Source organism: Scylla paramamosain, chromosome 31 (assembly GCF_035594125.1).
Source record: "Scylla paramamosain isolate STU-SP2022 chromosome 31, ASM3559412v1, whole genome shotgun sequence".
NCBI classification, from domain to species: Eukaryota; Metazoa; Arthropoda; class Malacostraca; order Decapoda; family Portunidae; genus Scylla; species Scylla paramamosain.
The window spans coordinates 11,885,757-11,912,193 of record NC_087181.1 but is presented as its reverse complement, the minus strand read 5'-3'; the positions used below and the strand labels follow the sequence as shown (position 1 = coordinate 11,912,193).

At 40.9% G+C, this 26,437-nt stretch overlaps 2 protein-coding genes across 6 annotated transcripts in view; one reads left to right on the top strand and one right to left on the bottom strand.

The window, feature by feature from the left end:
• The window catches only part of LOC135116514 (uncharacterized), a 59,414-nt gene extending 49,645 nt beyond the window's left edge, over positions 1 to 9,769 (top strand). The window contains exons 36-54 of the mRNA XM_064034031.1: positions 48 to 306; positions 449 to 581; positions 840 to 904; positions 1,175 to 1,423; positions 1,728 to 1,940; positions 2,421 to 2,723; positions 2,824 to 2,915; positions 3,053 to 3,284; positions 3,484 to 3,587; positions 4,043 to 4,253; positions 4,369 to 4,430; positions 5,882 to 6,098; positions 6,389 to 6,981; positions 7,254 to 7,467; positions 7,691 to 7,901; positions 8,469 to 8,541; positions 8,817 to 8,911; positions 9,093 to 9,228; positions 9,479 to 9,769. Coding sequence (XP_063890101.1) covers positions 48 to 306; positions 449 to 581; positions 840 to 904; positions 1,175 to 1,423; positions 1,728 to 1,940; positions 2,421 to 2,723; positions 2,824 to 2,915; positions 3,053 to 3,284; positions 3,484 to 3,587; positions 4,043 to 4,253; positions 4,369 to 4,430; positions 5,882 to 6,098; positions 6,389 to 6,981; positions 7,254 to 7,467; positions 7,691 to 7,901; positions 8,469 to 8,541; positions 8,817 to 8,911; positions 9,093 to 9,228; positions 9,479 to 9,604 — 3,588 coding nt within the window. The 3' untranslated portion in view covers positions 9,605 to 9,769. The remainder of the gene's footprint in view (positions 1 to 47; positions 307 to 448; positions 582 to 839; positions 905 to 1,174; positions 1,424 to 1,727; positions 1,941 to 2,420; positions 2,724 to 2,823; positions 2,916 to 3,052; positions 3,285 to 3,483; positions 3,588 to 4,042; positions 4,254 to 4,368; positions 4,431 to 5,881; positions 6,099 to 6,388; positions 6,982 to 7,253; positions 7,468 to 7,690; positions 7,902 to 8,468; positions 8,542 to 8,816; positions 8,912 to 9,092; positions 9,229 to 9,478) is intronic.
• On the bottom strand, positions 9,665 to 22,235 carry LOC135116515 (integrator complex subunit 13-like). 5 transcript variants are annotated; one of them, XM_064034032.1, is made up of 3 exons: positions 22,067 to 22,235; positions 12,847 to 13,391; positions 9,665 to 12,145 (listed from the first exon to the last, which is right to left on the bottom strand). In XM_064034032.1, exons 2-3 carry the CDS (start codon positions 13,071 to 13,073, stop codon positions 10,264 to 10,266), a joined length of 2,109 nt encoding a protein of 702 aa, XP_063890102.1. In that variant the 5' UTR covers positions 13,074 to 13,391; positions 22,067 to 22,235; the 3' UTR covers positions 9,665 to 10,263. The 5 variants fall into 5 exon arrangements, with proteins under 5 accessions (XP_063890102.1, XP_063890105.1, XP_063890104.1 ...); XM_064034035.1 differs by lacking the exon at positions 22,067 to 22,235 and adding an exon at positions 15,653 to 15,838; XM_064034034.1 differs by lacking the exon at positions 22,067 to 22,235 and adding an exon at positions 15,245 to 15,485.
• Between the last annotated feature and the right edge of the window lie 4,202 nt (positions 22,236 to 26,437).

Below are 26,437 nucleotides of genomic sequence, written 5' to 3'. Positions count from 1 at the left end.
CAGTCAGAATGAAGAAATGTTTACCAATATTTTTTTTGTTTTGACAGGTAATAAGTTGGATGCGAGAGATTGAGGGCAAGAGTGAAGTAATTACTGTTGATGATCACATGCTGACAAGAAGTAGCAGGTACTCACTGGACATGGGCCCACTAAAGCCGGGCAATACCTCCAAGTATGACCTGATCATTGCTGACGTGCAGCTGGACGATGCCGGGACATACAGCTGCATGCTGAGGAACCGCAAGGGAGGTGGTCAGGGAGTCTCCCACTTCATGTCATTAACTGTGACAGAGACTCCTAAATATGGTGAGCAGCTTCTTCCATTGCTTGAGTAAAAGTACACAAGAGGATTCTCAGTCCCATTACACACTTGTGCTGCATGTATTTACTTGTTTACTTTTTTGCTCAGTCCGTAATGTTGACAAAACCCCATTTGCTGCCCCACCAGAGCAGTGCATCCTGCCGGTACACTGGAGTGGTGAATGGTGGAGCAAGGAGGAGGGTGACATCCCCATTGGTGATGGCATCTTTGGGGGAAATGTGTGTGACATTGCACTGGGGGACAAGTTCCTGATGAGAGGGTGAGGCTCTTGCCACATTGTCTTGCTGTCTGTCATTTCTTTGATACATATTTTTTATCTTATTTTCATCCAGTAACTCTTGATTCTAATAGATTTATTTTATCAGTGACTGAAAAATATAGAATTTTTGAAAAGGTGGTCCATACAATGTGTTTGGTGTTCATTTTGAAATTTCTAGTTTATTTTTGTCTTGGTGTTTGCCCAACAGTACAATACACTAATTAGTTTTCATAACCTGTTTACTTTTCTTCTTTGCAGCCCCACTTGCAACACATGCTACATTGTCAAAGAGATGCACTTCAATCTTCTCTATTATAAGAAATGTAAGTTAAGGTTTTCTCTGATGGCATTTACTTTACATAACACACAAAGTTGTAATATTATAATCATATCATTAGGATTTAATGTAATATTCATATAAAGAATCCTGAATATAAAATACATACTTTTCCCTCTCCAATGAATGCAACAGTATCTTGTCTAACTTCAATACTCCCACATGTGACTGCAGGATTCTTGTTTGCTGTGGTGCTTCTTGAACACTTACCCAAATAAATTATACTGCATGTATTCTATCTGACCTACACTTTCAGCTCCTTGTGAGAGAAGTGAAGACCTGAACACACTATGCAGCATGATTGAGGAGGATGATCCACGCCAGTCACTGATCAGGAAGGAGGCCGGGATCACCTGCCCCTTCCCCGGCTCTCGCTCTTATGTGTACCAGACTCCTGAAGGGACCTGTGCAGAGACTCATTCAAAGCTGATCTCCAATAACACACAGCTCCATTTCCTGCACCAGCCTTGCCGTCCCCCCAGTGATACAGTGCCAGACCTAACTCGTGAGTGTGAAGAAATATGTGTCTTGTTTTGATTTGGATTCAGAAGTTGTCCCCTCTCCCCCCTGCCTTTTTTTTTTTTTTTTTTGAGGGTGCTTCATATCTTTGCACACAAGGATCTCTTTATTTCCTGCTTTTATTTGCCATGTAGTTTTTTTGTGTATATTTTCCTTATAAACTTGTTACTTAAAATATTCTTGCAATAACATGCTTTTCTGAACAAAATTTGATATCACTGAATTTTCAAGAGTGACAAATTGAACTCCTTGTGATGATATTTATATTCACCTTTTGATTTGTGACACAGCTAATCTTGTTCAGTGTGTGGCAATATGGAGTGAAGGCTCCAACCACTACCTCATGGGAAAAGTTGATGAGGAGGGTTATCGCTGCTTCACCTTTGAGGAGGCCATGAACCAGCCTCACCTGTTTGTCATGGGCCAGGCACAGACCGAGGTGTGTGAGGACCTGGCAGACACTGAACCCAGACCACTCTATCAAATATTTGGAAAGTCAAAAGGTATTGTAATCCACTTAGCTGGACTGGATCTCTTTTGTCTGTAACTTCAGCTCTTATTTGGGGAATCCTGCACTGGATATTTGGCTTGTCACTGGAAAGGGAATTTTGACTTGCTGGACTTTCAGTATTGAAGGTTTCATTTACAGTATATGCACCATTATTGGTTGTAGGCATTGTGAAAGTGAGTTCAAATAAATTTTGGATATGTAGGAAACTGTGTTCCATTGCACATTTCTTTTTACCCAGTGTACTACCTGATGCAGTGAGCGGTCATTGCTTTTTGCCAAGCCTTTACGCTTTGGAAATGAACTGGTTCTTTTCTGTTTCTTCATATCATTTATGGAAGTGTTTTCACACATACACACAAAATAAATAAATGAATAAAAATGAAAAATAAAATAAAATTAATAATAATGGCTTTGATCATGCTATCTTGGAGTGAAGAATTCAACACCCTTAAGCCTTTTGTTGTTATTTCAGCCCCTGAGCCACCCATTGTTGAAGGTGATGAGGCAAGCAGACAGGTGCTGCTTGGTGACTCCATCACAATGACCTGCTCCTCAAGGGGGGGAGTTCCCCCACCAACCCTGAAGTGGTTCAGGGTAGTGGATGGATCCAGGGAGGAGCTGCCCTCTCAGGCGCAGGATCATAGAGGCATCACTAAGGCTGCTGTAGACATTGTGGTTGATGCCTCAGACAAGTATGCTGAGTACCACTGTGAAGCTTCTAACTTTGCCACAACAGCTCCCCTACGCACCAACACCAGTCTCACCTTCAGCAAGGGTGAGCAACTTCACTTATTGTTTACAGTCTACACTGTACCACCTGTTTTACATATCATAACACACATATGCGCCATGAGCTAACTTGCACTCTTCTACAGATTATGCCAGCATCATGGTGCCGCAGGTGCTGGTGGTGGAGTACCAGCCCGCTTTCCTGCCCTGTGCCCGCACTCTGGAGGATGACGTGCAGGCATGTTGATCCTCAGCGTCACACTTCATGACCCTCCTTTAAATTATTTTATTTGACAAATGTTGTTAAATGGCAAATGGAGTTAAATAGTGCCCTCATAATTTCCTGATCTTCAGATCTTCCTGATCTTTTTTCAGATGGAATGGTTTGATGAAGACCTTGAGCTCAAATTGACCTCAGGCAACACAACAGTAAACCAGGACTCCAAGGACCCCAAAATTGTGCCATACATGCAGGAGGGAGTGATGGGCCTCATGATCTTGTCGAGTTTTCTGGATACCACATTTGGCTGCTTTGTTGATGGTGTTGAGTTGGGCAACACATCACTTGTCATTTATCCTAAATATTTGCTTTTAGAAGAGTCTCAAGGTTGGTCATGCAGAAAACCAGTTCAACTTTTGTTTCCTCATAGTGTACTCTAAATTAAATTGTATGCTTTGAATTTGATGCTTTACCTAGACACTTTTTTGACAGTCTTTATCTGTTATGGAAATGTATTTTCATGTCAGGGATTTGCAAGGTTCTGATTTCTAGAATGGCAGCTTGAGTTAAATTCTGGTGGTTTCAGATCCCTTGCAGTACTTCGTGCCCACCACCACCAAGATGCGGCCCCCCCTTGGGGACACTGCCACCCTGGACTGCTCCCTGGCTGATGGTGTGAACTCCTCACTTGTAAGTCCTGCAATGTTTTATTGCAAGGCAGCCAGAAAGAAGTTAAAGAATACATGAATCAGCATCATTTGTGAACTGTTTTTTTTTTTACCCAAATCAAAGATGCTCTTTGAAAGAATACTGAAGTGTTTAGTGGTTTTGTTATTAAAGTAAATGCTTTAATATTGCTGGATATGACATTTTAACTGAGTGAAATATTAACTTTCATGATAGGAAAAATAACTTTGAAATGTGAATGGCAGCAAAGTAAAATAAAGGATATCTAAAGGTTATCTTGATCCTATGTGCAAAAGTAGTAAGGTCTTGGGAAGATTTTGTCATTTCTTGAATTTGCAAATATGTACCTGCAGCATTTTGATAGATTATTTTCTCTGCAGTTTCCTCAAGGAACTGTCATTTAAAATAATTGAATGTTGTTCATCAGCCCAGCCACTCAGCCACTTGCCTTTCTCCAGGTGAGCTGGTGGCGATACCCTGGCACCACACTCCTGACTCAGGGCAGCATTAACTTTGCCAAGGAGGACGGCTACAGTCTGAATGTATCTGAGAACTCCTACCAGCTCACTGTCTCCAATGCCACCCTGAAGCACTCTGGCTTGTATATATGCCAGCTTGCTCTGAATGAAGTAGAGTTATACAGAAGAAACTTTTCAATCAATGTTGAAGGTCTGTAATTGAATGTGGCATTGTTTGAGACTGCAATAATTTCACTCTAATTCATGGCATCAAGTGTTTGTACATCTCAAGTATTACTATAGACTTAGTAATATCTGTTTCCCAGGACTGATTACAACCCAGCTTGGTGGAACTGTTGCCATCAGTTGCTACTCAACAGTGGGAGATGTGAGTGTTACTGTATTGCTTAAGATGTATTTTTATCTATTTATATTTTAATAATGTAGGAGGGACACTGGCCAAGGTTAACAAAAATCCAACAAAAAAAAAGGCTCACTGAGATGCGAGTCCCCAAGTAGGGTCCAAAGTGGTAGTCAAAAATTGAAGGATAAGTGTCTTGAAACCTCCTTCTTGAAGGAATTCAAGTCATAGGAAGGTGAAAATACAGAAGCAGGCAGGGAGTTCCAGAGTTTACCAGAGAAAGGGATAAATGACTGAGAATACTGGTTAACTCTTGCATTAGAGAGGTGGACAGAATAGGGATGAGAGAAAGTTGTGCAATGAGACCACAGGAGGAGGGGAGGCATGCAGTTAGCAAGATCAGAAGAGCAGTTAGCATGAAAATAGAGATAGAAGATAGCAAGAGATGCAACATTGCAGTGATGAGAAAGGGGCTGAAGACAGCCAGTCAGAGGAGGGGAGTTGATGAGATGAAAAGCTTTTGATTCCACCCCGTCTAGAAGAGCAGTATGAGTGGAACCCCCCCAAGACATGTGAAGCATATTCCATACATGAATAGATAAGGCCCCTGTACAGAGGTAGCAGCTGGAAGGGTGAGAAAAACTGGTGGAGAGATATCAGAATGCCTAACTTCATAAAAGCTGTTTTAGCTAGAGATGAGATGTGGTTTCCAGTTTAGATTATAAGTAAAGGACAGACCAAGGATGTTCAGTGTAGAAGAGGAGGACAGTTGAGTGTTATTGAAGGGATAGTTGTCTGGAACGTTGTGTTGAGTTGATAGATGGAAGAATTGAGTTTTTTGAGACACTGAACAATACTAAATTTGCTCTGCTCCAGTCAGAAATTTTAGAGATCAGAAGTCAGGCATTCTGTGGCTTCCCCACATGAACTGTTTACTTCCTGAAGGGTTGGACATGTATGAAAATACATGGAAAAGTGCAGGGTGGTATCATCAGCATAGGAGTGGATAGGACAAGAAGTTTGGTTTAGAAGATCATTGGTGAATAATAGGAAGACTGTAATCCCTGAAGTACTGACATTTCCATGCAGTTTATTGTCTGACTTTTTTAAGAGGTATTTTCCCAGTATAAACAAGATAAAAAATATTTCAATGAATAATTCATTAATCTGTAGGTCCTTTTAATTTTGCCTTCCAGTAACAAAAATTATTGCATTAGGCTTAGATTTTAATATAGATGAATCTGGATTATAAACAATAAATTATGAATAGTTATAGGTTATTAATTTCATCCATTTAAGGCAGTTGCTGATATTGTCTTAAGTTCGTAATTTAAAAATTTTTACTCATAAATGTGAATTCTGCATTTGTAAAGTAGGACAATAGAACTAATTCATAACCCCAAAATTTATGAATGGAGATTGTGAAGTTTCATGGTACAGTGCCTTCAGTGAATAGCCAACAAATGAAATGCTTACAGGTAACCTTCGTATATAATGGAGAGGCCATAGTGGGGCCTCACAAAAACTTAACTGACAAGTATAGATTTGAGAGGGATGAAACAAGTGGAGATGGAACAGTGTACACTCTCTCTGTCATGGATGTCACTGAGGAAGACCTTGGAGTGTACACCTGCATCAGAGCTGGACATCCCGACCATGTCCTACAGGAAACATCAGTGTCCAGTTTTGGAGAAGGTTTGGCTTTGCATTGAGGTGGAAATATCTGGCAGTGAAAGTGATCTGGTGTCCTGTCAAACTACTAGTAATTCCACAATCATTTGGTTATGGAAGCTATCATTTCTTACCTTTAGTTAAAGCTAAATCTCAATGCTATATGATGTGAATAAAAATGTGTTTTCAGTTAAAGCTAAATCTCAGTGCTATATGATGTGAATAAAAATGTGTTTTCAGAAGTAACAACAATGATGATAACAGAAGCCAAGCTAAATTTGTGCTATATGATGTGAATAAAAATATGTTTTCAGAAGTAACAACATTAATGATGACAACAGAAGCTGCCACATTGTCAACCATGGAGATGACCACAACAGAAACCCCCACCACCACCACCTCCACCACCACCACCACCACCACCACCTCCACCACCACCACCACCACCACCACCACGCCAAGCTCAGAGTACTATTATGACTATGAGGACAGTTATCTGGACTCAGACTTAACAACTGCTACATCATCTACTACAACCATGACTGTTCCTTCTACAACTGAAGCAACAACCTATATGACAGAAATGCGCACAAATCCACCAGAGCCGGTTACCACATCACCACCACCCACCACCACTACCACACCGTTCACAACCACACCACCACCAGCCACTACAACAACCACAGCCTACATCATAACACTACCCATCACTACTACAGTACATTATACTACACCAGAAGAAATTACAACCATTCCTGCAACCATAATACCTGATGTTACTACAGATACTACCACAGAAGAAATTACAACAACCATTCCCACAACCACAACCACCACCACTACTACAACAGAGGCTCCAATCTATAAAGAAGAGGTCCTCAGTTGCATGGGGCATAATCCAGAATTTGTAAGTGCAAGTCAAGATGATAATCATCTCTTCAGTATAAATTCAAGTCTAAGGATTAATTTCATAGTAACAATCTTAATATTGTAAGACTAAGTTATTTTGAATTTCTCAAGGACAATAAATTTAGTGTTATTAAATCTATATATATCATTTACTTAAGGGTATACTCTGTTACTAAATATATCAATATTTTCAACGTGTTTTTGTTTAATTTCTATGTATTTTCTATTGATATAGTTTATTTAATTTATGTTACCAATGAACATCTGCAGATAAACTGGAAATACAACGGAAATCTGATATTTTTGGGAACCATTGACATGGCGGGCATCCCCGGCACCAAAGTGACAAGTGACGGGGATCTAGTGCTGACGGCTGGGCCCTTCATGCACCTGCGTGATGATGACACATACATCTGCTACCTGGAGCTGAAGGCCAATGTGGAGACTCCCATTGTTATTTATAATGTCACTTTGGATGGTGATGGTAAGTTCAGATGTTTTGAATTGCTTTGTCCTTTTGGAGATGGCTTGAATTTTATTACCCATTTACTTTTAGTGATTTTTTATGTTTTCCACATTTCCTTAAATACGGTTATCATGATCTGGGAGTTTGTGAGATTTTATTTTCTTGATAAAACTGTACAGTATTTTAGTTCAAAACTGTATGTATATAAGCTAAATTTTTTTATGTACCTCCTTCCCTCTAGACACTGTGGTTGAAGAGACCCTGGTGGGCACCATCAATGGCATCCCACTGCCAGAGCTGGAGCCAGAGCCAGAGCCTGAGCCTGAGCCTGAGCTACTCCCAGACCTGCAGTTCTCAGGCCTGAAAGAGGAGGAGATAGCAATCTTGGCAAACTCCAAGAGGATTGGCAACAAGATGGAAGAGGTCCTTGGAAGTGGTGGCTTGAATGTCCGGTAAGTATCATCAGCAGACATGGCAGGCATGAAGCTTTTTCCTCCCTCTTCCATAGCAATCCCAGTCTTTGACATTCTTTTGTAATACTAGTGTCATACAATCGTATTGTTCTATCACCATGAACACTACAAAAGGATGAGTTGCAGTGTGGTGTACCATCATGTCTCACTGTATCTTGTTAGCAGAATGGTGACCTGAAGTTCAAAAGCATCCAGTTGAAGTGTAGTAATAAGTATACAAAAAGAATCAGTATGGAGTGTGCAGAAACATGTACACAGGTTGATATAAGTGGGAATTAGCTAAGTTATCATAGATACTGAACCAAGTGCAGGAAGGAGTTATTTCTCAGAGTGGTAGATTAATGAAATGGGCTCAGTGATTAGGTGGTTTGTGCTGAATCATTAGGGAGCTTTAAAATAGATTTTTGGATGAGCGTGATAAGTGGAAATAAGTAGGTATTTTTATACAGGGACTGTGACATGCAGGCCTGCTGTCTTTTTGCAGCTCCCTTATTTTCTTATGTTCTTACATAAGTATGCTCATACTATGGCATGTTGACACTGCAGGCTGCTGGAAAACACACAGTGTGAGTATCCCAACAACACCCGGGGCTGGGCAACAGCCAAGGAAGCGCTGGAGGTAAGGGGTCAAAACCATTATTATTGCTTGTGGAAAGTGTGGGGTACTTAGGTATCACATTGATCGTCTCTACAATTTGAAACAATAATGCTCTTTGTGCTTTTAATCTATCTGTAAATGAATTAATGTGATTTTCTTCTCTTCATCATTCAACAAAATTTAATTGATAGAATAATACTTGAGATTTGATTAAACATGATAATTGTATTACTCCAACAGAATTGTGAATAATACTTGAGATTTGATTAAACATGATAATCGTATTACTCCAACAGAATTGTGAGGCCATGGCACGCTTGAATGGGGACCTGGGACCCACCCAGAGTGTTTTCATCGGTATTGACTTCTTTGTGGAGACTTTCCCTAACAGGTTAGCTCTTCAAATGCTCTTTACATGATCGGTCAAGATGTGAGCATTGGTTACTGGATAATTTCAAAAGTACAGAACAACTCATATAACTTACTTTGTGGTTCAAGGATGTACTATATAATTTTTCCTTATTTTTTTTTTTGTTAAATATTGGTTAACATATCAAACATGATTTTTCCAGTTGGTTTGCAGTGACACAGCTGTATCTTAACAATGCCAAGTACAATGTGTCTGTGAATGTGTTTACCCAACTGGTCCCTGTTCCTGACACTAACATCATTCGAAGCCCCTACAAAGGTGGAACCACCTTAATACAAGTAAGTATGATACCTGCTTAGCCATTCCAGCCACAGTAACTCACTACAGCTTCTCACATACAAAGTAATCTCCCCATCCCTCCCCCCCTTTCTCTCTCACTACAGCCCCACAGTATGTTTAACAAACCACAGTAACTGACCACAGCCCCTCACATACGAAGTAACTGCCCCCCACCCCCTCTCTCTCATGAAATATCTTGAAAAATTTAGAGTTTTCAATGATTCCAATGTCATGCTGGTGCTTCCACAGGTGTCCGAGGAGTGGTGGAACAATGTGCAGGGTGTGGACAAACCATTTGGCAGTGGTCTGCTGTCCTCCATCCTCTCCCTCCAGAAGTCCTATCTTAACGTATTAGAGAAAACAGATGCCTCTTAAGAGAACTGGAAAAGACTTAAGTTATAGTTTTGACTTGTAAAAGGTGCAAGTATCCATCAGTATTACAAGATAATGTATTTCAATTGGGAGAGAAATTTGGTACATGATGTATGATGTATGTAACAAGGAAAACCATGATTTTTTTTACAATACACATAAGAATTAGATGAATTTTCACTGATCCTGGCGGTGATACAAGTGCTGCAGTGCTAAGAACCAGAAACTATACACATTGCAAAAGTTTATATACAAATATTCTAATAAAATTATCAGGTACTGTTATGACTTAAATAGCTGTCCTAACTACTCAAATACAGGTTGAGAATCCTTTACCTGGAATGCTTGGAATCAGTGTATTCCAGATAAACAATAAATGCATACTTCTACTTAGTGAGAATGATCCTTAAGTTGAAATACCGTAACTTGTTTAAAAAATGCATCAATGCACAACATACCTTCAGAAAATGTCTGAAGTGAATTTGGAACACACAGCACTTGAAAAATTTGTTTATTTTAGAATTAAGGATGGGATTCCCAGCCTGTGTGTGAGTGAGTGAAAATAATTGACTGTAATAGTATTAGATGTGACATGATGAACAACAATGGACCTGAAAAACCTCAATTACACCAACAACATAAATTCTAAAAAACACATTACCTCAATTTTTTTTTCTTGGTCCACCATCATCCTTATCTTTATCTTTCTGGAGGTTGATGTAGAGCTTGGTGACATTTCCCTCTGCTCGTAATCGCCCCTGAAACTCAAGGCAGCGCCGAGACTGTTCCGAGGACACCTTGTTCTCCCACAGTGTGAGCAGGCTGACCCCACTGCTGCGTCCCATTGGGGTGAGCGGTGGCGGGGCACTGCGCCGTCGCTTGCTCTCTGGTAGAGGAAGGTCTGAAGGGACATGCTTCATTCCCCCCATGTTGAATTCTTGCTTCTCCCTCTCTGTCATGAAGTTGTAGTCATCCAGTTCCTTCAAGGCCTGGTCTATATCCACCTTCTCATCTCCTTTGTACTCCGGTGTCGATGCCTTGTTGTGACAGTCCATGAAACACTTCAACACTTTTTCATGAGCTGCCGTGTGTAAGTGCACCTGCAGGTACTGCTCCAACTCAGCCCACACGGCCCTGTACTGGTCCTCTCGTTTCATGCCCTTGCCACCCCGGCCGGCCATGGGGGAGGGCAGAGGATCACCACGAGCTTCCATGCTCATCAGGCACAGAATCACTTGCTTGCATTCAACAACTTCATCATCTGTAAGTGTGCTTTTCACCATCAATGTGGTGAGTGGCTCAACCTGTGGACCCAGCGTGAAGAGTGAAGTAGCAGAGAGAGTAATGGGCCAGTATTTGGTGTGTCTGCTCAGCTGTTCTCTACTCTTCACTAGGGGTGTGGACACAGCATTGTCATCACTGCTCAAGGCAGAAGCTGGGTATGGTGCCAGTTTGTTTGCTTTTAAGAATTCTCCAAAGTCAGGAATCCTGTAGTCAGTAACCCTGCCTCCACACCCTTCGCTTATGGAAGGAGGATCTTCCAAGATGCTACGAGATGTGTACATTGTGTGGATGTAAATGTCCCCTCCATGACAAGCCAGCATGTGGGATATAACTTTACTCCCAGACTTGCGTGGCATTTCCAACATGACCCAGCGGCCGTTGAGCAGGAAGTTTGTCAGACAGGACGAGGGACGGCTGTTCACGTCAACGGAAGTGATGCGGTAGGCTGAGGAGCAGTGCTGGAGCTCTACGTTGGCATTGCTGCGAGGGGTGCACCACTTCAGGGTGACAGTCTCGTAGTCTGCACCCTCACGGTAGGTCTTTAGGTGGGCAGTCTCTGTTGGTATGCCCTTGAGGATTGCAGCATGAGCAGCAGCTGGATGGAATAACTCAACATCATAGTTTGCTGAAGAGCTGGCATTCTGCTCCTCTTTCATGGGTATTCCAGTGACTGTGGTTGAGGCAAGATCATAATGCTTCAACACCAGGTTGCAGAGTTTTGGTGCAAGTGACACACCACCCTGCAGGTTGGTGAATTCACAGGACATGATGGTGGACACATCAGGCCATGACCGCCAAGGCATGGGGCACAGGGGACCATCAGGCCACAGGTTGAGGAGGACCAGATCACAGTGGTTAATGGCCATCAAATTGTCTGTTGCTGCAGCCACCTTGTTTAAGTATAAAAGTGTGTCATGAAATTTGTCTTTTAATGTTTTAACTTCTTCTTCTGTGTCAATTTTTGTCACAAGAATAATTCTCCCTTTGTTGAGAACTTTTGTGGCACTTTCAGTGAGGGAGGTTCGTTTCTCATGCTGGACAGCTGAAGGCTCCATCAAAATCTCTATGGCTGTCCTGAGACCCTTGAAGAGGTCCAGCTTGCCAGGGCCAATAGCCCGAGCTGGCCCAAGCATCATGAAAGCATTCATAAGACTGGTCAAATTCTGATCTTCAGGGTTCCAGGATGACAGTTTGTGGGCGGTCTTGTCAACGGCAACAAAGCGTATTAACCTGGATCCAGGAAATATATCCCACACAATCCTGAAAAAAGAAAAACATTTTTCTTAGAGCACGAGTATTCCAAATGTTGGGAAGCATCAGTGAAAAGTAAAAATTATTACAAACATTCAAAGAAATTCAGTGAAATAGCTAATATTCTTCCTCCTACTACCATGATTATTGTTCTTCAAATTTTGCTAACCTGCATACCTGCTCTGTTCCCATGGTTTGCTCTCACCCCTATTCTGTTCACCTTGATAATGCAAGTGTTTTAGTAGTACCTTCATTCTTTCATTCCTTTTACTGATGCCAAATGTACATATGAATACACACCACTTTCAGTAAGGCAACAATTGGCCATGCAGGTGTCTGAGGGGTGGGTGAGCTGCTCTGCTGTGACATCTCCCAGAGAGCGGTAAAATTGAAAAAATTACTGGCAGTGCCATACTAAATTTGTGATGCATGTATATGTACTTCAAAATGCTTAGAATGAAAAGATGTAGTTAAAGTTAAGTTAGGTTGGAAAAAAAGAAATGAACCACTAGAAGTCAAACTCTAGTATAATACAGGAAAAGAGGGGGGGTATGGAACTGGAGATAAGAGGAACAATAGGTGAATAGATGAGTGTTACTTTAATGTTATCAGGGGCAGTTATCTACCCAAACCTAACTTAACATATAACCTACCCAAACCAAACTTAACCTAAGCAATCTAACCTAACTTAACTTATGACCTGCCCTTACCTGCAATATTCTGTGATGGCCTCCACGGCGCAGGTCCAGAGTGACTTGGTGACTGGGCGCAGTGGGATGAGGTTCATGGGCTGGAGATGTACCGGGCCGGCCCCTCCATTACTGCTGCTGCCACTGCGACACTTGCTGAAACTGTCCATCTCGAGTTTCACCCCTGAGGAGGCTGTCAGGGTGTGGTCCATCACGAAAACTGTCTTGTGGCTTGTGGGAAAGGACATTTTGGTGGTGGCAGGGTGATTATGGTATCTTTAATGGTGTCTGGCCAACTGTTGTTATGCTGTGGCTTCCTCTTCCTCCTCTTGTTTGGTAAGTGAACTGTATTAGCCAGCTGGTATCTTCACTCCTCTTGTTTACTGTTTTCTCTTTTTCCTCTAGTATTTTCTGGGTGGTCAGAAGTTTTACAGCTTCATTTTATCCATGATTTTGTGGGAAATGACTCTTCTTCAATCCTCATGAGTGTCATGTCCAGTCACAGAGCACGCGAGTATTTCAGGAGTGATGCACCCAACTACTCTGACCTGGTGCTTCTCCTCTGTCTGGAAAAGTAACACGGTCCTGCTTTACTTTCACGCTCCTCTCTAAATCTTTCCAACAATTAATAACAACATCCAATTCCTCCAATACTCTCCAGCATTGGTATGATCTCCACATTACTTCTTTCACCCTATCAAGTACAGACCTCAACTTCATGGGTGGAAAACATCATACAGAAGGAAAATCTAAAAACCCAAAAATCAGAATATGCAACTTCTTAATATAAGTTCTTACCTTACAAAACAAACCCATATTTTCACTACCTTATTCATTTTATTACTTAGGCAACTCTGCCATAAGATAGTGGATGGGATTTCCAGATTTATTTCCCTTTCAAAGCATTCTAGGAATTTCCAATTCTACCTTCCTTTCAAAATATCTGAAATTTTTCAAACACATAAATGGCAAAAACATTATTTTTAACCGTGATTAATCTGTGAGTTGCATCCAGCCATTGGTTAAATAAAGCACTGCAGTAGGACTCACACTGTAAAGATCTCTTAAGTTTTAAGCTGACTAACCCAGCTCTGTAGCCAACATTCTTGTCAGAGTAAGGAGAGAGAACACCAGCTGAAGTTAAACTTTTGTTTTCCACCTCAGATTTCTTGTTTTCATTAGTTACATCAGCATCTAGAACTCTGCTTTTATGGAGGGAATGGTTGATGACACTATTGCAGGGTGCACTTGCATTAGCAGCCTCTAAATTATGACTCAAGGCAGTGAGGTTTGTGACAGCTGGCGGGTGGTCACTGAACCCTCCCGCACTTCTCATCTTGCTGAAAAATAATTCTATATGGTCCTCACTTATCCTATAAGCTTCACAGCCACTCCACCCTTAATTACCTCTGTGGATTCAAGAGTGTTTAAAGGGGATTTAAGGGATCCAAGGGTGTTTAAGGGGGTTTTAAGGGACCCAAGAGTGTTTAAGTAAATTGGGTTAAGAAAAGGTGAATTATAACCCATATAAATTGGGTTACATGAGGTATTTAGAATCACAACAGTATAAGCACTACCGTGGGGGAAATGGAGTTAATGGTGACCAGCTCCTCATCTGCTGATGTTGGGGAGATATACTCTTGTAATAAGGAAAATGATCTTATTGCTGGGATCATGACAAGACAAAGCAAGCTTTGGTGAGGAGGTGGGCACCATTAACTCCATTTCCCCTGCAGTGGTGCTTATGCTGTTGTGATTCTAGACGCCTCATATAAGGTAAGGTGGGGTAAGGTAAAGTTAGGTAAGTAAAGTAATATTAAGTAAGGTAATGTTAGGTAGGGTAAGGTAAGTTAAGGCTAGGTAAGGTTATAATAAGTAAGGTTAGGTTATGTTAGGTAGGGTATGGTTGGGTACAGTTAGGTTAAGTAAAGTTATATTAGGTGAAGTAATGTTAGGTTAGGTAAGGTTAGGTTATGTGAAGCTAAGCTTTGGTAAAGTTACAAAACGTAAGGTTAGGTTAGTTCAAAGTTGCATTAGGTAAAAAAAAAAATAAATAAAAATAAATAAATAAATAAATAAATACAATATAATAATATAAAGACAAAATACAAAATTATTATATTCCAACAACTTTGAATCAACATGACACAATTCCAACCTAACGTTACCTAATACTTTTCTTTCTCTCCTACTGAGACAATGCCGGGATAGTAGCAGACACCATCTCAGTAATAACATTATCATTATATCACCGGATCATCCTTCATTGCGGCTTACCGGTTTATTAGGTTTTCAGGCTTCATTCCGCCAAGGAGAGGTGCTCTATTATAGCCTTCATCATTATAAATAGCTTACATATTGTCCTTTAACATTACAATAATATAATACTCAAATGTTATTTTTCTTCTCTGACACATACACGGAAATAACCAATTACTCGGCCATTCTCTCTCTTATGATGCACTTTCCAGCACTTGTTTTATTGTTTGTACGGGCTCTGGGCTGGTGCATCGGCAGTGTGGCCTTCCCCGCCAAGGAAGCCCACCAGGTAAGAGCACGGGATAAACTGACACTGAAAATACCATACTCTGTCCCTTCCCACTCTCCAAAGCACACAGTAACACCTACAAATTACAAATCACACTGAAAACACACAAGGAAGCCTGGAAACGAATAAATGAAATAAAACAGCCACACACACATACCCCCCTCTCTATTTATCAATTTTTCTCCCTCTGTTCCCCCTTTTGGAACCTTCCAGAATCTTCTATAACACTTAAGATTTCCAAATTAGCTAGAAATATATTAACAAGCCTAAAATACTTACGTATATTTCCCTCTAGCAGATCGGGTGACTAGCACATGTGTGGTTGATCTTGATCTTAATGCTACAGGTGGCTCTGGATGCAAAGATAGTATAGTGCGGTGTATGTATGTACACACAAGAGCTAAATACAGACTAGGAGATATAGAAACAGAGTGGGTGAAGCGTGAGAGAAGAGTTAGGTAAGGATGTATATTGTCACCAACCTTTTTCAACTTGTATACAGAGGAGTTAACAGCCAGAATGAGAAGAATGAATGCAGGAGTAAGTGTGGGGAATGATAAAAATATGTGAGCTTTTTTTTTATGCAGATGATGTAGTGATTGTGAGTGAATCGGCAGATGAGCTTCAAAGTTTGTTGGATGTTGTAGATGGGTATGGAAGAGACTTTGGAGTGAAATTTAGCAATGAGAAAAGCAAGGTAATGACAGTGAATAGATCGATTAACAAGAAATAGATAGGATTGAATGGGATGAAAGTAAAATTGATAAGTTGGAAAATGGGGGCAAAACACAGTAACAAGGATAAAAAGAAAAGACGAAAAAAAGAATAGGAAATAAAAAAGATTGAGTGGGAAGAAAGTAAATTACTAATAAATTAGAAAGTGGCAAAACAGAGTAACAAGAAAAGGAAAGACGAGAAAAAAGGGAAAGAATGAAAGAAAAGGACAACAGCAAAAACTACAATAAATAAGTAGAACAGGAAATGAAGACGATTGAATGGGAAGACAGTAAAAGCGATGAGTTAGAAGTGGGGGAACATAGTGACACTACACAGCTTACCGCCAGGCGTCATCACTCCCACCCGCCCATCCGTCACCCGCCAAACCACAATTACTTATTTACAAAGACACCGCAAAGCCAGATATATATATATATATATATATATATATATATATATATATATATATATATATATATATATATATATATATATATATATATATATATATATATAGAGAGAGAGAGAGAGAGAGAGAGAGAGAGAGAGAGAGAGAGAGAGAGAGAGAGAGAGAGAGAGAGAGAGAGAGAGAGAGAGAGAGAGAGAGAGAGAGAGAGAGAGAGAGAGAGAGAGTCGATCTGACGATCACACACACACACACACACACACACACACACACATTAAATACTGACAGAGGGAGACTAGAGGGAGTCCTGGGTCTCGGTCCCCGGATGGCGTCAGCTGATGACGTCACATTCCATTTTGAAATTGACCACTCGCAAAAATAGAGCTATGTTGGAATGCCTTATGAATTGTGAAAGGGCATGCACTTTAACTAATACCGAGAATATGAAAATACTTCAAGCCTCAGTAATAATAAAGATATTGTAAAAGAGCTCAATGAAAAATTGCTGGAACATAAACAAGATAGAAAAAAAAATCTATTCTTAAGTCCATAAATCTAATTTATTAGAAATGGAAAACATTTAAAAAATAAAAAAAAATACAAACAATTAAAAGTTAGCTACAAGCTAAAAAAAAATTACAGAATGTCATTATTATTATTATTATTATTATTATTATTATTATTATTATTATTATTATTATTATTGTTATTTTTTTTTTTTTTTTTAACATGCCTATAAATCACTCTAAAAGTCCACATATTTAACTGAACAGAAGTAAGACACACTTAGAACCATGAACGATTTTTAAAAAGGGGATAAGGTCCATCATGGCGGCGGGGACCTCAGTGAAGTAGACAGCCGCTATTTTGCCTTATTTAAACCTTTATCACCGAAACCAGGCAATGGCGGATATATCTGACCAGCGGATATGATGTGTAAGGCTCCATTTCTGACAGTACTGGTTTATAATAAAGGAGAGATTAAGCAAATAATGGCTGATAATAGTGACCAACCCAGCGTGCTCGTACAACAACATTCTGAACATTTAAATTTTGACGCTTCTTAATTTTCTGCACGGGTTAATAACTGATATCCTGTCCTGAAGGTTACGTGAGAGTAGGTTAGGACGAGTTAAGACCGTGAAATGTTGAATTATTTAATGTATGGAATGTAAGGAATGTAATGTTATATGAATGTATTCCTAACGTTTGCTAGTTACTTATTACCACAAAGGCCCGCTCACTGATACAACTACTACACACTCACTACGATTATGTTTTCCTTACTACCATTACCATTTTCCTCTTCATTATAATATTCACACAGTAAATTCAAACATCCTTTTATTTCTTACGCCTTAAACATAGTATAAAAGTTAACATCACTGTACTGACAAGCCACACACACTACGCTGTCGTTTTCCTCACCACCATCACCAGTTTCGCCTTCATTGTGTTAATTTCCTGAAAAAAAAAGACAATAGCATGGCGCTGTAGCGGAAGTCACCTTACCTGCCCCCATCACAGGTCACGGTCCCTGATAGTTTGTTTTTCACTCATTCTTGTCCCTGGGAGTGCACTGGCAGCCTTCGCGCCCTCGTTACTATCCACCAGGGAAAGTTTAAATCATGTGGATTCCCTGGCAGCCACCAAGTAGGCGTAAGAAAAAAAAAAAAAAAAAACGAAAAATCCCTCTCGCAGGAGTGTTGAAAAAGCACCGTACCATCAACGGTATACAGGACACACTGCACTGACTAGTGGCTGATGTCTCTGCTGCTTATTCTCCTATTTTTAATGTTTCAAGACCTCTTGTCATTTATTTTTTTAACATTTTGCATTTTCTTAAATGTTTTTGGATGGTTTGGGAAAGTTGATTATGGCTTTATAAGAGAATATTTGCTGTTTACTTTGACTCAGCTGGCCACAGATAGGGAATGCTAAACATTGTTTTGACTGACATGCAGTTAGCAAGATCAGAAGAGCAATTAGCATGGAAATAGAGGTAGAAGACAGCAGGAGATGTAACAATGAGGCGATGAGAAAGAGGCTGAAGACAGTCAGTTAGAGGAGAGGAATCGGTGAGACGAAATGCTTTTGATTCCACCCTGTCTAAAAGAGTGGTGTGAGTGGAACCTCCCCCCGCCCCTGCATATGAAACACACTCCATACATGGACGGATAAGGCCTTGGTACAGAGTTAGCAGCTTGGGGGGGGATGAGAAAAACTGGCGGAGACGTCTCAGAACTACTAACTTCATAGAAGCTGTTTTAGCTAGAGCCAAGATGTGGTTTCCAGTTTAGATTATAAGAAAAGGACAGACCGAGGATGTTCATTGTAGAAGAGGGGGGGGGGCAGTTCATTGATGAATGATAGGAAGAGAGCGAGTGACAGGACAGAACGCTGAGAAATACCACTGTTAATAGATTTAGGAGAAGAACAGTGACCGTCTACCACAGCAGCAATAGAACTGTCAGAAAGGAAACTTGAGATGAAGTTACAAAGAGAAGGATAGAAGCCGTAGGAGGGTAGTTTGGAAATCAAAGCTTTATGCCAGATTCTATCAAAAGCTTTTGTTATGTCTAAGGCAACAGCAAAAGTTTTATCAAAATCTCTATAAGAGGATGACCAAGACTCAGTAAGGAATTTGAGGAATTGGAATGATCACCCTTTTCAGGAACAGGCTGAACATAGGCAAACTTCCAGCAAGAAGGAAAGGTAGATGTTGACAGAGTTGAAGGAGTTTGACCAAGAAAGATGCAAGCACGGAGGCACAGTTTCGAAGAACAATATGAGGGACCCCATCAGGTCCATAAGCCTTCCGAGGGTTTAGGCCAGCGAGGGCATGGAGAACATCATTGCGAAGAATTTTAATAGGTAGCATGAAATAGTCAGAGGGTGGAGGAGAGGAAGGAACAAGCCCTGAATCGTCTAAGGTAGAGTCTTTAGCAAAAGTCTGAAGGAAGTGTTCAGTTTTAGAGATAGATGTGATAGCAGTGATGCCATCTTTATGAAATAAAGGAGGGAAAGAAGAAGCAAAGTTATTGGAGATGTTTTTGGCTAGATGCCAGAAGTCATGAGGTGAGTTAGATCTTGAAAGATTTTGACACTTTCTATCAATGAGGGAGTTTTTGGCTAGTTGGAGAACAGACTTGGCATAGTTCCGGACAGAAATATAAAGTGCATGAGATTCTGTTGATGGAAAGCTCAAGTACCTTTTGTGGGCCACCTCCCTATCATATATAGCACGAGAACAAGCTGTGCTAAACCAAGGTTTGGAAGATTTAGGTCGAGGAAAAGAGTAAGGGATATATGACTTCATGCCAGACACTATCACTTCTGTTATGCGCTCGGCACACAGAGACAGAGACAGGTCTCTCACACGGAAGCAGTAGTCATTCCAAGGAAAATCGGCAAAATGCCTCCTCAGGTTCCCCCAACTAGCAGAGACAAAACGCCAGAGGCACCTCCGCTTAGGAGGATCCTGAGGAGGGATTGAAGCGATGGGATAAGATACAGATATGAGATAGTGATCGGAGGAACCCAACAGAGAAGAGAGGGTAACAGCATAAACAGAAAGATTAGAGGTTAGAAAAAGGTCAAGAAAGTTGGGCATATCTCCAAGATGGTTAGGAATACGAGTAAGGTGTTGCACCAGTTGCTCTAGGTCTAAAAACACCCAAAACACTCTCAAAACACAACACCCCAAACGCACTCAAAACACACCCAAAACAGCTCATAACACAGTCAAAACACACAAAAAAATCCTAAAACACATCTGAAAATATCTTAAATATGCCTAAAACATACTTATAACACGCAAAATATACCTAAACCACACTTATAACATCCAATATACACACAAAACACACTCAAAACACACTCAAAATACCCTGCAGTACTCTTAAATTTACCTAAAGCATACTTATAACACCCAAATTATATCCTAAACACACCAAAATACACCAAATATTACAAAGAAAGGCAGAGCAGCAAGGGAAACTAAGCTAAATACTGTTGTCTTAACATTTTCCTGTTTTACCTCCTCCTCATTTTCTCCTTTCTTCCTCCTCCTCCTTTATTTCTCCTTTTTTCTTCCTCATACTACTACCACCTACACGCCTGAGTTTAGAAACAAATGAGAACACATGAAAACACTAGAAATCACCCTAAATATTGACGAATAGAGACTAGAGCAGAGTAAATCCTGGGTTCATGATGATGTCACGGCTGAGCTGATGACGTCACGCTTGTTTATGCGCTTAACGTATTTCATTTTGAAATTGACCCCTAGAAAAAATGGAGCTAGGTTGAAATATCTTATACATTCTGACTTGACAATTACTTTAATTAATATCCACAATATCATAACATCTCCAGCCTGAGTAATATTAAAGAAATATCAACATGAAATATGGAAAAATTATTGGAACATTTCACACCATTAAAGCCATTGAAAAGTCCACCCATTTTGACTTTACAGGAAAAAAAAAACACTTTAAAAAATATGAACTATCTTTTCAAACAACTAAAAGTTATGTAGAACCAGAGGTAAAAAAAATAAAACAAAAGTATAAAAAAAAGTGTTGGAACCTAAACACTATAAAAAAAATAATGAAAAGTCCACCCATTTTGACTTAACGGGAATAAAAACACTGAAAAATTTGAACTATTTTTTTTAAACAATCTAAAGTTAGTTACAAGCTGAAATAGAAAAAAAAAAAAAAAATAAATAAATAAGTAAAAATAAACAAAATAAAAAAGAATTAACATTTCAAATTTTAACAGGACTATAAATAATTTTAAAGTCCACACATTTAATTCACCAGGATTAATGATAATAAGAAAAAAAAAAAAAAACTGAAAATAATAAGCGATTTTTTGAAGCAATAAAAACTTCATTATAGCCTCAATTAAAAAAAAAAAAGTCACTAACCAGGCTATGTAAAAATGAACGTGAAAACAGCCCTATATTTACATAAAAAAAAAACAACAGAAAACTCAACATTTTTACTTAACTGAAAAAATATATTTTTAGAAACCATAAAAACTTACACTAGAAGTTGAATAAAGTCGTTAAGAAAAATATAAAAATATTGGCATTGACAAGTAGAAATCCATTATGGCGGCCTTTGGCGGCGATCTCAGTCGAGAATCCGGCCGCCATCTTGCCTCAGTTATTCTTTCATCACACGAAACCAGGCAATGACGGATATATTTGACCAGCGGATATGAAAGCTAGATAGGTGTGTCCATTCTGAGACATGTTTGGCTTAAAATAAATGTGAGATGAAGCAAATAATAGCTGGTAATGCTGACGATCTGCCTCTACTTAAGCTGATGGCTTGCTTGCACAATATTGACAATCCTTCAATATCTGGCTAAATTTCCAACTGTTTCCAGACTCAGATGTAAAGAAAACCTAAAAATAAATGAATGACCTCAAAAAATACCCTCATAACGAATAATAAAACTTGAATAAACGACTGCAAGGCACTACAGCCCGCTGGAGGGGGAGGCCTATGGTGAAGGCAGTAACGTTGACTAAGGTGACGCTGGCATGCTGGACTCACCTTAAGTAGACGTGCCTCTGGTGCTGTTCGGTGGTGCTTGGTGCAGAGAAAAGCTGCCAGGAATATGAAAATACTGATCACTAGAGTATGTGTGGCAAACTGACCAGTGCCGACCAAAACACTCCAGCCAGCCGCTCTCCCTCCTTTCCTCCCCAGCATACCACCACCGCTACCACCACTAGTCCAGCCCTCACTGTCCCTCAGCCCGACACACGCACACACACACACACACACATACACACATACACACACGAATTGCTTGCAAAATTGACATGTTATCAATTAATATGTCAAATAATATAGATATCCTAGCCTCCCCACTCACAGTGTTCACCCCATACGTAATATAACTACTTGCCTTCCCACTCTCCACCCTTTACGTGACATAACCCCTCGCTTTCCCACTGCCCATGTAATATAACTCCTGGCCTTCCCACCTTTCTACCCGCTAATGTCACTCACTGGCACCGCACTCAGCTAGGTAACCAACCAACAACCACTTTAGGCACTAATGACGCTGCTGTTTTCTCATTACAATAGTCACGTCATGGCTGTTATGAGAGAGAGAGAGAGAGAGAGAGAGAGAGAGAGAGAGAGAGAGAGAGAGAGAGAGAGAGAGAGAGAGAGAGAGAGAGAGAGAGAGAGAGAGAGCTGTCACTCATTTCACGTGATCCCTCGTCTCCTAAGTCTCTCTCACACACACACACATCATAGCCAACATGCAAAGAAAAGTTATCAGTTTGAGAGTTGTTTCTGATTTAGTACAAGTCGTTCGGGCAGTGTCTGATCAGCATTATTGAAACTATTGGAAACACGTAATGCTTGGAGGTAAAACTCAGGTAGGCACGTTCCTGAGAGAGAGAGAGAGAGAGAGAGAGAGAGAGAGAGAGAGAGAGAGAGAGAGAGAGAGAGAGAGAGAGAGACGATTATGGTTGTTAGTCACTCATTGATAACTGACAGAAGTTCCACGTTTTATTTATCTATTTATCTTTCATTTATTTATTTTATTAATTTATTTTTACACTTATCCTTGCATTAAAGATGTAAAGAGACAGTCGTGCTATGCTAAACTCTTGTAAGTATCCCTTTCCACAAGGGGCTGACGGGGCTAGTGTGTGTGAGTGTGTGTGTGTGTGTGTGTGTGTGTGCTCAGAAACGACTATTTTCAAGGGTCACAGAGATGATTTGCCGGGTTCTCAAGAGTGCTTCTTCTGTTCATACTGTTAATTTCTTACTATAACCATAAAAACACCCTCAAAAACCCGTGAAACTTCAACTACTCAGGAAGAGTCAGCCAGGTGGTACAAGAGTGGCGGCGCGGTGAAGACAGTGGTGGTGTGTGATTGTGGCCTGTGTTCTGAAAGGTTTTGCTCTCTCATCAATCACCACAGCTATTTCCAAAGGTCACAGAGATGATTAGCCGGGTGCTCGAGAGTGTTACTCCTGTTAATGATATAGGAATCTTGTTAATCTGTCGCTAGAACCGTGAAAAACACCGTTAAAAACCTGTCTGATGCGGCGCAGAAGTGTTTCAAGACTGCGTGCTTCTGCCAGGGTCAATCTCTGTCACCAGCGCCGCCAGACATCAGATTCAAGGTACAGTACAATAGTTAAAGTTGTTCCTGGATTTGTTTGTCTTGTAGGTTGCAGATGATTTCTGTATTATGTGTGTAAGTGTAAATTTAGTTTAGTTTAATTTAATTCAATTTTTTTTTGTCGTTATTGTGTTGTTGTTGTTGTTGTTGTTGTTGTTGTTGTTGTCGTTGTTGTTGTTGTTGTTGTTGTTGTTGTTGTTGTTGTTGTTGTTGTTGTTGTTGTTGCTGCAGCTGTCATTGTTCTTTTGTTTGTGTGTTTGGTTGGTTGGTTGATTATTGTTATTGTTCATCATTATTCTTCTTCCTCTTCCTCTTCTTACTCTTGTTCTTGTTCTTGTGCTCTTTGTCTTTCTTGTTCTTGTTCTTACTAGCATCATTATCATCATTACTGGTCAGCGTAAATGGCAGACAAAAACAAAATAATCCCATTCATCTCGACATTTCATGAGTTGTCAATCTTTATCTTCGCTTTCCTGCCACTCGTTTCAGGCAAAGACTCCGGCAGGCATACGGACATTATCTGGACTCAGCCTCCCGCTAGTAACGAGGATGATCTTAACACTTGTTGCTTGAGGACGTGACAGCAGCAGCGTCGCGCCTACAGTCTGGCAGGAAGGCACAAGGGGAAAGGTGGGGGTGAAGCTTCGTTGTTTAAATTGGTTCTTGAATAATGTAAACATCGAAACATTTATTCATCACTAGTATTTGTACATGGTTAATATAGTGCAGAGTTTTCAAGAAGCAAATAGCTATTTAGTTAAAGGTACAACATACTAACTAGATAAAGAAAATATATTTCAGTATATAAACAAGAGCAGAATAACGGAATAGATTCTGTAAGGAGGTTGTTAGTGCTGAGTCAGTAGGGAGCTTCAAAGGATTAGATAAAGGAAGGAATGAGTTGTCAAATCGAGTGGTAGCTGAAATGAAGTTGACTTGATAATCAGGTTGTTAGTGTTGCGTCATTAGGGGGCTTTAATTGTAACGAAAGGGGGAAGAGGCTGAAGACAGTAAGAAGTGAGTTGATAAGACGAAATGCTTCTGATTCCACGTTAAAAGATTAGACAAAGGAGGGAATTAGTTTCGAAAGTGGTAGATGACTGGAACAGGCCCAGTAATTAGTTTGTTTGGTGCAGTCATTAGGAAATTTACTTATTATTGTAGTGCATTCTCTTAAACAGTTCTGCAACTTAGAAAAAAAAAACACAGATTGATCTCTATTCTCTCTCTCTCTCTCTCTCTCTCTCTCTCTCTCTCTCTCTCTCTCTCTCTCTCTCTCTCTCCATGTAAACAACATTTTACAGTGTTTCAAATGATAAAAAATAAAAGACTATCAGTAAAAGATTAAATATAGTTGTTTTCTTCCAAGAGTAGAGTTCACGAGAGAGAAAGAAAAAACAAACAAACAAACAAAAAGAACAACTCCTTCCCTTCTCTCCTCATTTCCACTGAGACAAACGAGCGCTCGCTGCCTGCTCTACTGCTCTACTTCTCCCGACAAGTCTTTTACTTTTACTCTCAGGTCATTTTTCACAGCACCATCTCAACTTATACCTGCCACAATTCGATTAGAGTCACCACGCATGCATCCCTGGAAAAGAATAAAGAAAGGAAGCTAGTGAAGGTGCACACACTCACACGTTCGATTCCCGCGGCACAGGTCCAGGCAGGCAGGCAGGCAGGTGAGGCGAGGCGAGGCGAGGCTGGGAAGGCTGGGGAGTGTGAGGAATGGGGAGAGGCTGGACAGAATGATGGAGTGTGTTTGATGGGGAGGGAAGGGAGAGGGGAAAGGTGTGAATGCCTTAGTGGAGAAGGAAGGAAACATATGGCCTTTACCCCTGCAGGAAGGGGGGAGAGAGAGAGAGAGAGAGAGAGAGAGAGAGAGAGAGAGAGAGAGAGAGAGAGAGAGAGAGAGAGAGAGAGAGATAGGGGAAGGGAAAAATGTATGGTAACCACAGGTAACATAGCCTGAAGCTTACTCTCTCTCTCTCTCTCTCTCTCTCTCTCTCTCTCTCTCTCTCTCTCTCTCTCTCTCTCTCTCTCTCTCTCCTCTGCTCTCCCTTACATCAGCTGTCCCCTGCGCCTCTCTCCCTCCTCCCCTCATGGAATAATGGCCGGCGCGTGGCGATGATGTATATTGTGGATTTCCCGGCGGGGCGTGGGAAGCTGCAGGTGCCGCCGCTCCACGCCTGCCTCCTGCTGCAGGCGCCACCAGCCTCGCCCTGCTGCTGCCGCTTTCCCTCGCGCCGCCCGTCCTCACCCCGCGGCGCTCTTTTATCATCCTGTCTGTTTCCTGTCACTTTATCGTTGTTTGCTCGCCCGCATCATTCGTCCTAAGATTGCACCTTTCCGCTGTGATGACTTTTGCCTCGCCGCCCCTCCCTGTCCCCCAATCCCAGGTGAGGCCAAACAGGGCGCCGCACGGGAGGCTGGGCAGCGGCGGGGCTTGGCGCGGCGCGGGGCGGGATGTGACATAGCATGATGGAAGCCATTAAACTGTACGTGTGTGTGTGTGTGTGTGTGTGTGTGTGTGTGTGTGTTAGCGTGGGGTTTGCTGCCCTGCTAGTCTGCCTGTCCGCCACGCTGAGCGCCACGCAATGCACCATATTACAAATTACATGCATTGCCTATATGGCGACACCCCGCGCTGCTTTCATCATTCAATTTTGCTGCTGGTGTTGCTGGTGTTGCTGGTGCTGGTGCTGGTGCTGCTGCGTGGGTGATTGATTAGGTGGCGTCAGCGAATCCAGTCCCCTGACTTCATATGCAAGTAATC